Source organism: Pristiophorus japonicus, chromosome 17 (assembly GCF_044704955.1).
Source record: "Pristiophorus japonicus isolate sPriJap1 chromosome 17, sPriJap1.hap1, whole genome shotgun sequence".
Lineage (NCBI taxonomy): Eukaryota > Metazoa > Chordata > Chondrichthyes > Pristiophoridae > Pristiophorus > Pristiophorus japonicus.
Genome location: NC_091993.1, coordinates 27,650,833 through 27,663,025, shown reverse-complemented (window position 1 = coordinate 27,663,025; position 12,193 = coordinate 27,650,833). Strand labels below are relative to the sequence as shown.

General features: G+C 43.8%; 1 protein-coding gene across 1 annotated transcript; it reads left to right on the top strand.

Annotated features, from left to right (window-relative positions):
• Positions 1 to 4,140: 4,140 nt before the first annotated feature.
• On the top strand, positions 4,141 to 11,379 carry skor1b (SKI family transcriptional corepressor 1b). Its single transcript, XM_070859339.1, has 8 exons — positions 4,141 to 5,877; positions 6,520 to 6,616; positions 7,352 to 7,459; positions 8,003 to 8,074; positions 9,284 to 9,358; positions 9,844 to 9,918; positions 10,528 to 10,593; positions 11,278 to 11,379. The coding sequence occupies exons 1-8, from the start codon at positions 4,144 to 4,146 to the stop codon at positions 11,373 to 11,375; spliced, it is 2,325 nt and encodes a 774-aa protein (XP_070715440.1). The 5' UTR covers positions 4,141 to 4,143; the 3' UTR covers positions 11,376 to 11,379.
• Positions 11,380 to 12,193: the final 814 nt, after the last annotated feature.

Below are 12,193 nucleotides of genomic sequence, written 5' to 3'. Positions count from 1 at the left end.
ATTACAGTTTAATTAACGTGTCCACGAAGAGCAGTAAATGGCGTCATGTTGCAAAAACAAAAAGAGACAACGCCTGTAGATAGAGAGAGAGAGAGATAGATAAACAGAGAGAGAGAATATACGTTTCGAAAGAGGAAACTCCAAGAGTCTTCAATGTGTAACAAGCAAGAGGGAGATTCAGATGATTAGAACTCGCTCACAGAGGTTGGATACGTACCGATTATACCCACAATATATTCCAAATGCTCTGAGATTCCAATTATTGAATTGTAATTATAAAAATGTTCAGTTATTTTTTTATCCCAAATTACTACCCTCTAAAGTATCCGTTTCACTTTCAGGAAATGTGTACAGCCTCGGTTTTCTCGTCACCTTTCTATCGGTCTGTTTCCCTCTCTCTCTCTCTACACAACACTTCTGTACATCAGCTCGCGTGTGTACCGTTAGAAAATGACTTGGCATTTACTTTAGCACAGACGAAACACACACACACACACACATTTACAGCATGCCCTCTTTAGAAAATAACTGCGTTTTACACGCCCGATTTTAAGTTCCAATTGAAATTGGCTCCCTGAAAACGGGCAATAATTTCAGGAAAATTTATTTAGAAGGTCTGGAAGAGGATGCCAGACGAGAGCCATTGATAGCGCAGTTGTGTCCCCAGTAGGGCTAAATGATGGTTATTGATCAGGTTATAAATAGTTAATAGAGTCAGCATTGCGTTACACCACTTACCACAGAATATTACACAAATATATCAGAGTGTTTATGTACACGGAGCAGCACCAGCCCACCACACGTCGCAAGCAGGCTGGCGTTTAAAACCACATTAAAGGAGCGGAGACAGACCATAATTTTAAGCTGGAGGACTAAGTGATATCTTACAGTAATTTTAATTACGTGACTCCCAATCTCCACTGCCGCACGCGAACTTCAGCGCAACATTTTCCTTTTCGGGTTTTATCGCCGCAACTTCACTTTTTTTTTGCTCATTCATTCCCCCTGACTTTCCTGTTCTGGTTTGAACCTCCGCGGCGCGTTTCGTTTTGGTTTCAACCTTAGCTTTTTGGTTTCAACCTTAGCTTTAATTAAAGAGAATTGTGCAAACGCTGGTTGATCGGCGAAAGCTGCACCCGTGCAGACCAACAAAAGAAAGGCTCTCTTTCAAAAAAAAAGTTTGCCCAAGGGCACAAACCGAGCGACTGTGAGCGGCCCGCGGCCGGCTCCTAACGCCAAGTGTATTTAAAAAATACAATCACTACATTCGGGTTTTCTTATCCGTAATTATCCCCCCGTAACATTATTAACAGATACAAATAGGACAAATTTCATGGTCCTTATTCTTTAAAATATCAATTGATATTCCGCTTTATCAAACGTGTCATGGTCTCCAATACGTGGCAAAAGGCCCTCTCTGTCTCACTTTCTCTCTATCTCTCTCCCTCGTCCTCTCTCTTGCTCTCCCTCTTTTTCTGTTACGCTCTCTTTCTCTTGCTCTTGCTCTCTCTCTCTGTTACAGTCTTTCTCATTTTCTCTCTATCTTGCTCTCTCTATCTCCCTTGCTCTCCCTCTTTTTCTCTATCTCTCTTGCTCTCTGTCTCTCTATCTTGCTCTCTCTTTCTCTCTGTCCCTTGCTCTCTCTATCTCCCTTGCTCTCTTTCTCTCTTGCTCTCTCTCTCCCTCTCCCTCTCTTTCTATCTCTTTCTCTCTCTTCAATCGATGAATTTATTTCACAACATTTTGAATTCTACCAAATGCACAGCGCAGAAATTAACCTTTTTTTGGGCAAGTTTTGAGCTATATAAGTGTGTGTGTCGCCACTGCTCCGGCCTATATCGGCTGACTGACAGCCCTCCATTCTCAAACATTATGTTTTAATTAAACCAAGGCCGCTTTAGCAGTAGTGGGATTTTTTTTGGGGGGGGGGGGGGGCGGGGGGAGTTAGTTATATCGTTTTTTTTTCTTTCTCTTTCTGTCGGCAATTCCTTGAAACGAACGCAGTAAAAAAAAAACAACCACATGGTTGGTGACCTGAAACGTTTGATCCTGTGAAATAAACAGGAAGAGGAAGAGAAAAAAAAACCCGACCAAAAATTCACTCCCCCCCCCCCCCCCCTAGATCCCATGTTGCAATAAGCTACACAAAAACAGGAGCTTACCTCCGAATGACATGTCTTAAAGAATTCTCTCTTTATTTTCTCTCTCTCTGGCCTGCACAAGGTGTAAGTGGATGAAACATGGCTTGATTGACGGGAAATAATGATTGACGTTAGGGGCGTCCCGTAGACAAACAGTTAATGTAAATATGCTAGCGCTAAGTGGGTGTGTCTTCCTATTATTTTAGCTGTCACTTGATCGATGTTAAACCTATTCAACTAAGGCTCAGTATCGCACCCATCCAGTTACCATGTGGTTGCTCTGTTGCATTAAGGAGAGGGGACAATTTTGGGATATGGATTTGCAAGACCTTCCCTGAAATACGCGATACTTCTGCGAGACCCCCCCCCCCCGCCCTTCCCAGAGAGAGAGAGAGAGGGGGAAAAGGACAGGAACGAGGGGGCACAGGGATTACACACCGCGGGACAGGCGTTTCGGAATTCGGAGCCCCTCTCCCAGCCTGCAAAGAGGAATAGAGCTGTGATTACGATTCTGCCTCATGACTCCCTGGCACCAACTTTTATTTTCTGAAAATTGGAAGATATTGTGTTCAGATTAAGGGTAAAGTTTAATTTTTTTTCTCTCTCTTTCTCGCTGCTGCTGTGTATGTGTGTGTGTGTGTGAGTGAGTGCTGGGGTTTAATTACGGTTCGCTTGCGTTTTATTAAAGTCCTGCATTCCTGGTGTATTCTGTGTAATTACACTTAATGTTCCGACCGGGTTAAGTGCAACCCGTTATACTGGCTCGGTTCTGATTCTAAGGTTTAAACTTATATTTTAGTCTAACCCCTTTCAGAATGCGCGACTGTGCAGAGGATGCCTTTCTAGCCCTTATACATACATTTCTTTTCAAGTCTAAAGTCCAGAATGTTTCCCCAAACAGCAGTTGTGATATATACTGCAGGAAGTACTCCCGATTTAAACCCATTCACTTATCTGATCCGGGCTAGCGATGTGATGTAACTACTAATTGAGCGTATCAATCGTTATTGTAAAATCGCTGGAGTACTTAAACCGCGTCGCTCCTCCTGTCTCTCTCTCCGTTTTTGGATTAAATACATTTAGCAAGATGATGTCTGGCAAGGATTACAGCGCGGTGGAATCAAACTAAGTTTATTTAAAGCGCGTTTAAAAAAAAAATTAATAACAAAAAAACAATTATTGGTTTAAATATTGCGACCAGTCACCACGGCTGAAAATACAATTTCTTTTCTCTGCATCACAGAATAAACCTGTCCCACTTTACAAGGCTCTTCTTGAACCCTGAAGAGACGCAGAGCAGGTAGGAACTGCACACAAAAAAATTAAATTAACAGCTCGATTCTAAGAGGCAGAATTTCGGTTGTCTAAGCATTTCAGTATTGTATCTGTGGCGCCTGACACCGATAGTTTTTTTTTAATCTAATGGGATACTACAAGAGTGTAGCGCTGGGTTTAGCAACTGGAGAAAGTGCTTATATATATAATGGAAATAATATCACCGGATTATACTTTTCAATTTGAGACTCAGCATACTATAGAGAAAGGGAATGTGTGTCGGAGAAAAGCAGCTGAAACCCCTTCATTATTTTCAAGGAGGAAAGAACATTTATCTTTTATTAAAACATTGTAACTTTATAGAGGATTGCTTACAGTTAATTGGAATAAATTGCATTTTTTTAAAATATATATATTTCTGATCCTTAAATAATTGGATATTTATACTTAGCGTTCTGCATATTTACAAGTGAAAATCTCGTTTGTTTAGATGGGAAATATTTCTCTCAATTATCCCAGTGTGATGAATTATTTTAATTATTGGCACCAAATTATATATGCACGGTTAATGCATAAAACAAGCTTTGCGTCGCAAAATGCTGTGCGTTTTAATCAGATTTCATAAAATGACTAATCGTTTTTAAATGCAATTTAAAAAAATATATATATATTTACATAGAATTTTTTTTGCGTATTTTCTTTCTATTTTCTCGACAGGAACTCCGGAATGGAGAAGATTTCCAGTCAGCTGGGAGTACTGAACGAAGCCGCCACTTCTCCGACCTCCAAGCAGGAACTCCAGCCTTACAGCCAGAGAGAGCACCCGGGCTCCAGCAACCTGAAAACCAACACAGTCGGGGAGGCCATACTCTACGGGCTTCCTATTGTTTCACTCGTGATTGACGGACAGGAGAGACTGTGCCTGGCCCAGATCTCCAACACCCTGCTGAAAAACTACAGCTACAACGAGATCCACAACAGGCGGGTGGCCTTGGGTATCACCTGCGTCCAGTGCACCCCGGTCCAATTGGAGATCCTCCGCCGGGCCGGAGCGATGCCCATCTCCTCCAGAAGATGCGGCATGATCACCAAGAGAGAAGCGGAGAGGCTCTGCAAGTCTTTTCTAGGGGAGCACTCGCCTCCCAAACTGCCCGAGAACTTTGCCTTTGATGTGTCCCATGAATGCGCCTGGGGTTGTCGTGGCAACTTCATCCCAGCAAGGTATAACAGCTCTCGAGCCAAATGCATCAAATGCAGCTATTGTAATATGTACTTTTCTCCAAATAAATTCATCTTCCATTCTCACAGAGTCCCGGACGCTAAGTATACCCAACCAGACGCTGCTAACTTCAATTCTTGGCGGAGGCACCTCAAACTCTCTGACAAGACCCCGTCTGACTATTTGGCCCACGCTTGGGAAGATGTCAAGGCAATGTTCAATGGCGGCAGCCGCAAAAGGACCCTGCCCAACCACGGATCGGGGGGCTCGTCTGCTCTGAAAGCTCACGGACCCAGCTCCCTCCCTCCCAGGAATTCAGAGATCCCCCACAAGGCCATGAGGTGCGAGGACGAGGGACGCAGCCTGAGCCTGGGCAACAATGTCAGGAGCTACCCCGTCATCCCCGTGCCCAGCAAGAGCTTTGGCATGTTACAGAAGATCCCTCCTCCTATGTTCCCGCACCCGTACGGGTTCCCAGCCTTCGGGCTGTGTCAGAAAAAGGACGACAGCGGCGTGGTGGGGGAGAAAACGCAGGGAGGTTTGCCTGGCATGTTCTGGCCCGGCAGCAAGGACACGGTCTATCCATCTTTCCCAATGTTCTGGCCCGCCGCCGGCACGCTACCGGTGCCCCCTTACCCACAGGCCCAGCCCAAAGTGGCAGAGAACCCCAATGCCAGGCAGAGTGAGATCGACATGTCAGAGCAGAGTGACCGAAGCACCAACACCCCCAAGGACAGTCTGGCGGACAGCGAAAGGTGCTCCAGCACTCACTCCAGGAACGAGGAGGACAGGTCAGGAGACGAGGCCAGGTCCATCGAAGGGATGTCCCTCACCCCTCGAAAACTCAACTACATCTCCGCCTTCCGACCGGTCGTCAAGGACGCCGAGAGCATTGCGAAACTTTATGGCAACAGAGAGGTGTACAACGGCACCAGGCCTGGCTACCTGTCTCCGGATTTTATGAGCGAGAGTTCGAGCTATCGGTCGGTGTCTCCCGACATAGACAGCGATGGAGAAGAGCCCGAGGTGGACGTGGAGTCGAACAGATGTCCAGAAGACGAGTCTTCTCCAACCATGGTGGAAACCATCCAAGAGACAGAGATCCCACCCCAGGAAACCCCCGCTAACCCAGAACCCACACCCGAAATATCCAACAAAGAGACCCTGGGAACACCTTTTGGCGACCAAGGATCTGACGAGGTCAGACAAGGCGAGCAGAGTGTGGAAGAGAAAGCTCATGAGGTAGACAACATTTGTTTTGTTGGTACTTTCTGAAATGTCAATTCTGCAATTAAATTTTTTTTTCCCGATATCGTTTTCACTTTGTCTAGTCTGTGGAGGGAGAAAGCCAAACAGTTTGGAGAACGCGAAAATAACGTCTGACGGTATATTTGGGATATGTTAACAATAATGTGCAATTTTAGACTGGAGATACAACAAAACCCAAAGACAACCCTGGCACATGGCGTGGCCCTACTAACACCTTTCAATAAGAGTAATTAACCAAATTATAAGAACCTATCTGTTGTAGCTGAAATTAGGCGGGTGCTGTAACCGTGGCTGTCACCGCCAATGGGCGCTTGCTGTGTTCGGCCCCATTCTAATCCCAGTTATTCTCCTTCGAGTGTCCACGATTGCATTTATTAAAACTAATGCATACAAATAGAGATTAATAACAATTTAAAGGTTTGAAGGCCGTTTCTTTAAATCCCGAGGACTTTTCGGGGAAGAGGTCGTGTTCAGAGAGACTTTAGCAACAAAAATAAATCCTTCCTTAACGGGGGGGATTTTGAAGAGCAACTGGAGTAGGAGAGCTCGCATTAGGAGATGAATACCTTGCAGTGACCGATTGCAGCCTTCTCTCATTTCTTTCTCTATTCGCAGGTGTTTTCACATGAACGGGAGAGCTATTTACACAGTGTGAAAAACCCTTCCACGGTGGCTCCTGCGCCCAGCTACACCTGCAGTACAGACAGCGCCGGTAATCCCTCCCCTCTCCCATTAATCTGAGTGATGGCGTCTTTCGACACAAGCGTCAAACTTTACTGAACTTTACTGTATGTTATCGTCACCCATCCGTGTGTGAAACAGAAACAGCATTGAAATAAGTGTTTACATAAAGAAATTACGTTTAAGGAGGGGTCATTGTTTCTTCAGCAGCCAGAGAAAATTCTCAGCGTTTAATGGTTAAAAATAAAACTAGTGAACGAGTTATCTGGTCTGGAATGCGTTGCCAGAAAGGGCGATGGAAGCAGATTCATTTGTAATTTTCAAAAGGGAATTGGATCTATATTTAAATAGGAAAAGCAATGTAGGACTTATGGGGAAAGAGCAGGGGAGAGTGGGACTAATTGGATCGCTCTACCAAAGGACCAGCACAGGCACTATGGGCCGAATGGCACCTCTCTGTGCTGTAGGGTTCCACAGGTATTGATCTTCATACGTCATAGTGAAACAATTCACATTTTAAATTGGTAATTAAAAACAATGCAGAGAATATGGAGTAACATGGGTAAAGGATAATCCTGATAATAGAAAGGGTCTACTTCCAGGGATGACGTTCTCTTTATTGCGTGGGACCGTGCAAGAAAAGTCCTTTGAGAACTCCAGGCCATTATGGGGTGGGTGCTTGATGGCGGGCTATGAGTTGCCAGTCTTGCAATTAGAATCACATGTCGGTTGCTCTCACTGAAACTCGGTTTGTTGCAATTCCAAGAGCAAGATAAAGAAGATAATCAGTGCACGGCGGAGGACTCCGAGTCCAGGAAATCGTATCAGGAACAAGGCAACGCCTCCCAGGAAACCCCGGCCAGCACTGAACGGGGTGAGTGCTCCGTGCTTGGGACTTTAAAAGGGAATTTGTGTCGAAGTTGGCTCGGGTCAAACCAAATCGGATAGTTCAATTTTTACAAAAGTTTGTATTTGGCATTGAATGCAAAGATATTAATAATGTAAACCAGTGCATATTGAATAAAACACACGGTTATATATCAGTCATTATACAAAGCATGATTCGGTGCAACGCCCCATGTGTTCGTTAGCACATTATTCCCCAATTTTGGGAAGAATACAAGTATTATTGATGTTCTGTATTTTTTTTGGTCATTGTATTTGAGCTCCTTAAGACTATCCCAGACAAAGTTTCGTGTTCAGAGATACTAACTGACTCAGACTCCCCCACCTCACAACCTGTGATAAGGTTTCCACCACACACATCCCATCCTCGCCACTGGGCTCAAACACATTCCCAGGAGCTTTGTGGCGAGGCTTTCACACCAGATGGTCACTGAAACCACCTTCAAATGAAACAGTCCTTCCTGCTTACTGTATCTGCCAAGGCTCAGCTGTGTTTATGTCCATCACACAGGTGAAGATGCCATTAGACTGGAGACCCCGAGAACACAACTGGTCGAAAAAGATATTGAAAATATGGGGAAAGGTCTGAATTCTGACTTTCTATATTCAGCTTCGGAACCGAGAGCGCGGGCTAGATTCTATCCATGTCACCATTGCCCAGAATCCCTGACACTTCCAGTTGGCTTGCTTGGAAAGTGGGATCTCAAAAGCTTTGTTGCAGCAAATGATTGAGAATCGGGATCTTGTCAACCGTTTCATTCCTGTAAGCGCGTGTCGCCCTTTTCTTTCGAACTATTCAGAACATCCCGACATTTAAAAGTTGGGGCTGAAGTTTAAGGAAAGATTGACTGTGAAGGAACGAGCGAATTCCCCAAAGGCGTTAGTCGTGCCCGCACAGCCAGGAGCAAACGACGAGAGTTCGTGTATTGACATGCTGGGGTTTATCCAGTTTTAATTTAATTTCAAGCATATTTTTTGTTCATTTTGTAGCCTTTATTGCGTGCTCCCCTGAATCGCCTCTCGACCCTTGGGGGAAAGTTACTGCCTCGAATCTTTAATGCTTTTTTACATTTTATTTTGCCGCCGTTTGGTTTTTGAGTTGCGGTCCGGATTGAGCAGGAATGGGTTATTTTGTAACTGGTGTGTTATACAGAGGCAACCTGTTCATTGGGTGCAAGCTGGCGATAACTGCGAAGAGTAACGCATGTGAACCCGTCTCTTGCCAATTCACATGCAAGTTGCATTCCTCAGTGTTGGGCTCTGAAAATCGCTGCTGCCCACGTTGTTATTTCTCTGGAGCCAGTGGTTCTAATAGAGCAGCTGATAGAGTATTAACCGAGCTGAAATGTAATTAAGCTTCATGAATAGGAATGTGTAGGTGAATTAAGAAGTCTTCGCGACTTTGTACCTGTTGGCAAGCGATGACTGAAGGTGCAGTGAACAATGCACCATGTGGGTTACCGGTAATCGTGGGAAGTCCGCGCTGATCATTGAGTAAGATGGTTAATGGGAACATATCACGGCTGAATATACCACGAGAGGATTGCTTTAACATCCATGGCCCCAGGTACAGCCCACTGACAACGCACTTTATTCAGAGCCCAAACTGTCAGGCATTCGGTGGCACACACGTTCGTCACACAATGTGCATCTTTTAAAAACATTTATAGACCAAATTCAAAAAAATAGTCTTTCTTTAATGACTCGCCGAGTGCCCCTTGCCAAATGCCCACAGCCGGTTTCTGTACAAACATGGACTCGAGTTAAGACCCCCTCACTGTCTGTATTTCAGAAGAATTACAAAAACTCCTCTTGGAACAGATGGACCTCAGGAAGAAGTTGGAACGGGAATTTCAGAGTTTGAAAGGTATGTCACTCTGAAACTATTACCTGGGAAGGATGTTAACCCGGGATAAAACGGTTTGCTTCAGACAGTTCAGCAACATTAAATACTGCTCCCAAATTCTGATGGTTAAATCTGTTGTGATTTCAATTTGTTCACAAATTTATTGTCCTATAAAAACACTTGTGGATAATTGTATATTTAATTACCAAATCTTTACAGGGGGAGATGGTCTAAACACAGTTAGGCTACAAGTCCCTTTTCATCCCCCTGGTAATATAATGCTATTGCGTTTATATAAAGGCCCAAAATAGGACAGTCTGTGGGTGACAGAAGAGAGGGGATTCTGTGATAGCTGCAACTGCAGGGGAGGGAGAGAATAATAATCGTTAATTGGGAGTAAGCCCAATAGACAAGGCGCAGAAGATCTTTTGAAATAAATCTATTCTAGACGGAACAAAAAGTGTGTCAATAAATATTCACTTGAAATGTGCCCTACTTTCCTACAGACAGTTTTCAGGATCAGATGAAGAGGGAATTGGCCTATAGGGAAGAAATGGTACAACAACTTCAAATCGTTAGAGGTAAAATTCAATCACGTGTCGGTGTTTATGGGCGCGAACTGGGCACTCTCCAGTAAGCATTTCATCGAGTGCGTTAAGACCATTTATAGTTAAATTATTTTTCAATAATTTCAATTGTAACAGCGCTGACCTTTTCATGTGTTACCGTGAAACGTGCCCTTACCGATTCAGTACAGGCTGATTAGCTCCTGCATTCGGATCCTGGCCTGCAAACGGCTCGGAGGCATCATTACAAATAACTGATTGAATTTTTTTCTTCCACTGCAATTTTCATGCTGTCTAAATTAAAAATCGAGGCGTAAAATTACCTGTGAAGTAGTGCCTAACTTTGGTTTAATTTTCAACTGGTTTCCAGCTTGCCTTCCAGCGTAATCTCACCTCCAATGGGCCGCGCCTGCAGCTTTTATTTGTTTCCACACATCTAACCAGCGCCTGTTTTTTTTTCGATATCAGTTCATCTAGAACTCATTGAGTTTGCAAAGAGAGAGATTTTTTTTTAAATAAATAGAAGCTGGGGTTGTTTAATTGCGACTTGCCGAAGCTCTCCCAGTTTTTGTTCAAGCATTCTCTGCTGCTTTTCTCAGTGATGGACTCATTTCGTTTTGACAGACACGCTCTGCAATGAACTAGACCAGGAGAGAAAGGCGCGGTACGCCATCCAACAAAAGCTAAAAGGTAATGACTTCATGCCCACAATCTGACTGACACGCTCGCTATAAAAGGGGGCCCGACAATGGACGAGAGCATAGCCCATAGTCTAACGGGAAAGGGTCTCAGGTGGACGAGAGGCAACCAGAGAATGAAGAGCTGGCAGAATGGAAACGATATTAAGGGAAAGAATAGATAATATAAGGAGGCAGATGGGAATAGAAATAAGTTAAAGCAAAGGTGAATATGAGTTAAATACTGGATCGAGGATCTGATCAGTTATAGCTGGAGAAGACATTGGAAATAATGGAAGATAGAATAGAATAATTGTATATTAATGAGGGGGAGATAAGGAGATTTTTTTTAACATAGTGAATTATGATCTGGAACGCACTGCCTGAAAAGCAGATTCAATAGTAACTGTCAAACGGGAACTGGATAAATACTTGAAAAGGAAAAAAAGATTGCAGGGCTCTGGGGAAAGGGCAGGGAGAGTGGGATTAAATAACAGCCAGCACAGATAACATGGGCCGAATGGCCTCCTTCTGTCCTGTAAGAATCTCTGATTTTAAAAAGACGATGTAATGCCATCATTATTATTGATTAAAGCGCGCGCGCACCAGATCAATGTTGATGAGCAGGGTATCCCAGATACATTGTGCAGGTTTCTAATCATTTCTCTGTTACCTCTCCCCATCTCCCTGCACCCAGAAGCACATGACGCCCTCCATCATTTCTCGTGTAAGATGCTGACCCCTCGACATTGCACTGGGAACTGTTCTTTCAAACCTCCTCTGCTCCCACAGTGACAAACCAGCCGTTTACACAACAACACAAGCGACGTTATAACAAATCATATCCTTAGTACTGTAAATAATTTAAAAACAAAGTTTTTAATGAGAGGTGAAAACCAGGACATGTGGACGCCGCGGGGACCCACACCACCGACAACCAGGAGAGGCCCAGTGTACCTGGACTTGTCGATGGAGATTGTGAATATAAATTCAAGGACTATAGCACGAAATTTTCTATACGAAGAATGAATAGATGACCTCAGGGTCACTGTGACAGACCTACCTGTTTGACTTAATGTCCACTTATTAAAAAAAAATATTGTTCATAAAGAAATAAGTGGTTATGTGCAATTTATCTTTCTGTAATGTGATTTCGTTCGTACAGTATTTAATAGTTGTAATTTATTGATTTATTTATTATTTATTTGCCTTTCTCATCCCGAAATCTAAGGGGGAACACAATTACCTTTGTATATTATCGATGTTATTAAAAGAGCACTTTAAGAGGCAATTCAGTGTATAAAGATTCCGTTTGGAAATCTGTTAAGTGATTTTGTTCTTAAAATAAAGTCGGCCTTAAACCGTTTACTTGACTTCGAATATTTTAATTTAATTTATTTTTTGTTGGGAGGGGGGTACTGAATGTTTGGAAAATACAAAAGCCAAGACCGAGGCATAATCCATAGGGCAAGGCTCCACCGAGGCTGGGAAGAGGAGAGGGGAAGAAAAGGTTTCCAGGAGGGATGAGGTGAGGGAGAACATGCTTGTTGGGCTGCAGGGGGAGGCGAGGTGTGCCAGAGTTTTGTTCCGGCCAACAGAAAGTTCGAGTTGAA

Excerpts from the sequence above, each read along its gene's own strand:
- skor1b (XM_070859339.1), top strand. The coding sequence starts at position 4,144 with ATGGAGAAGATTTCCAGTCAGCTGGGAGTACTGAACGAAGCCGCCACT. Across the intron at positions 7,460-8,002 it reads CCCGGCCAGCACTGAACGGG|GTGAAGATGCCATTAGACTG; the intron begins GTGAGTGCTCCG and ends TCCATCACACAG. Across the intron at positions 9,359-9,843 it reads GGAATTTCAGAGTTTGAAAG|ACAGTTTTCAGGATCAGATG; the intron begins GTATGTCACTCT and ends ACTTTCCTACAG.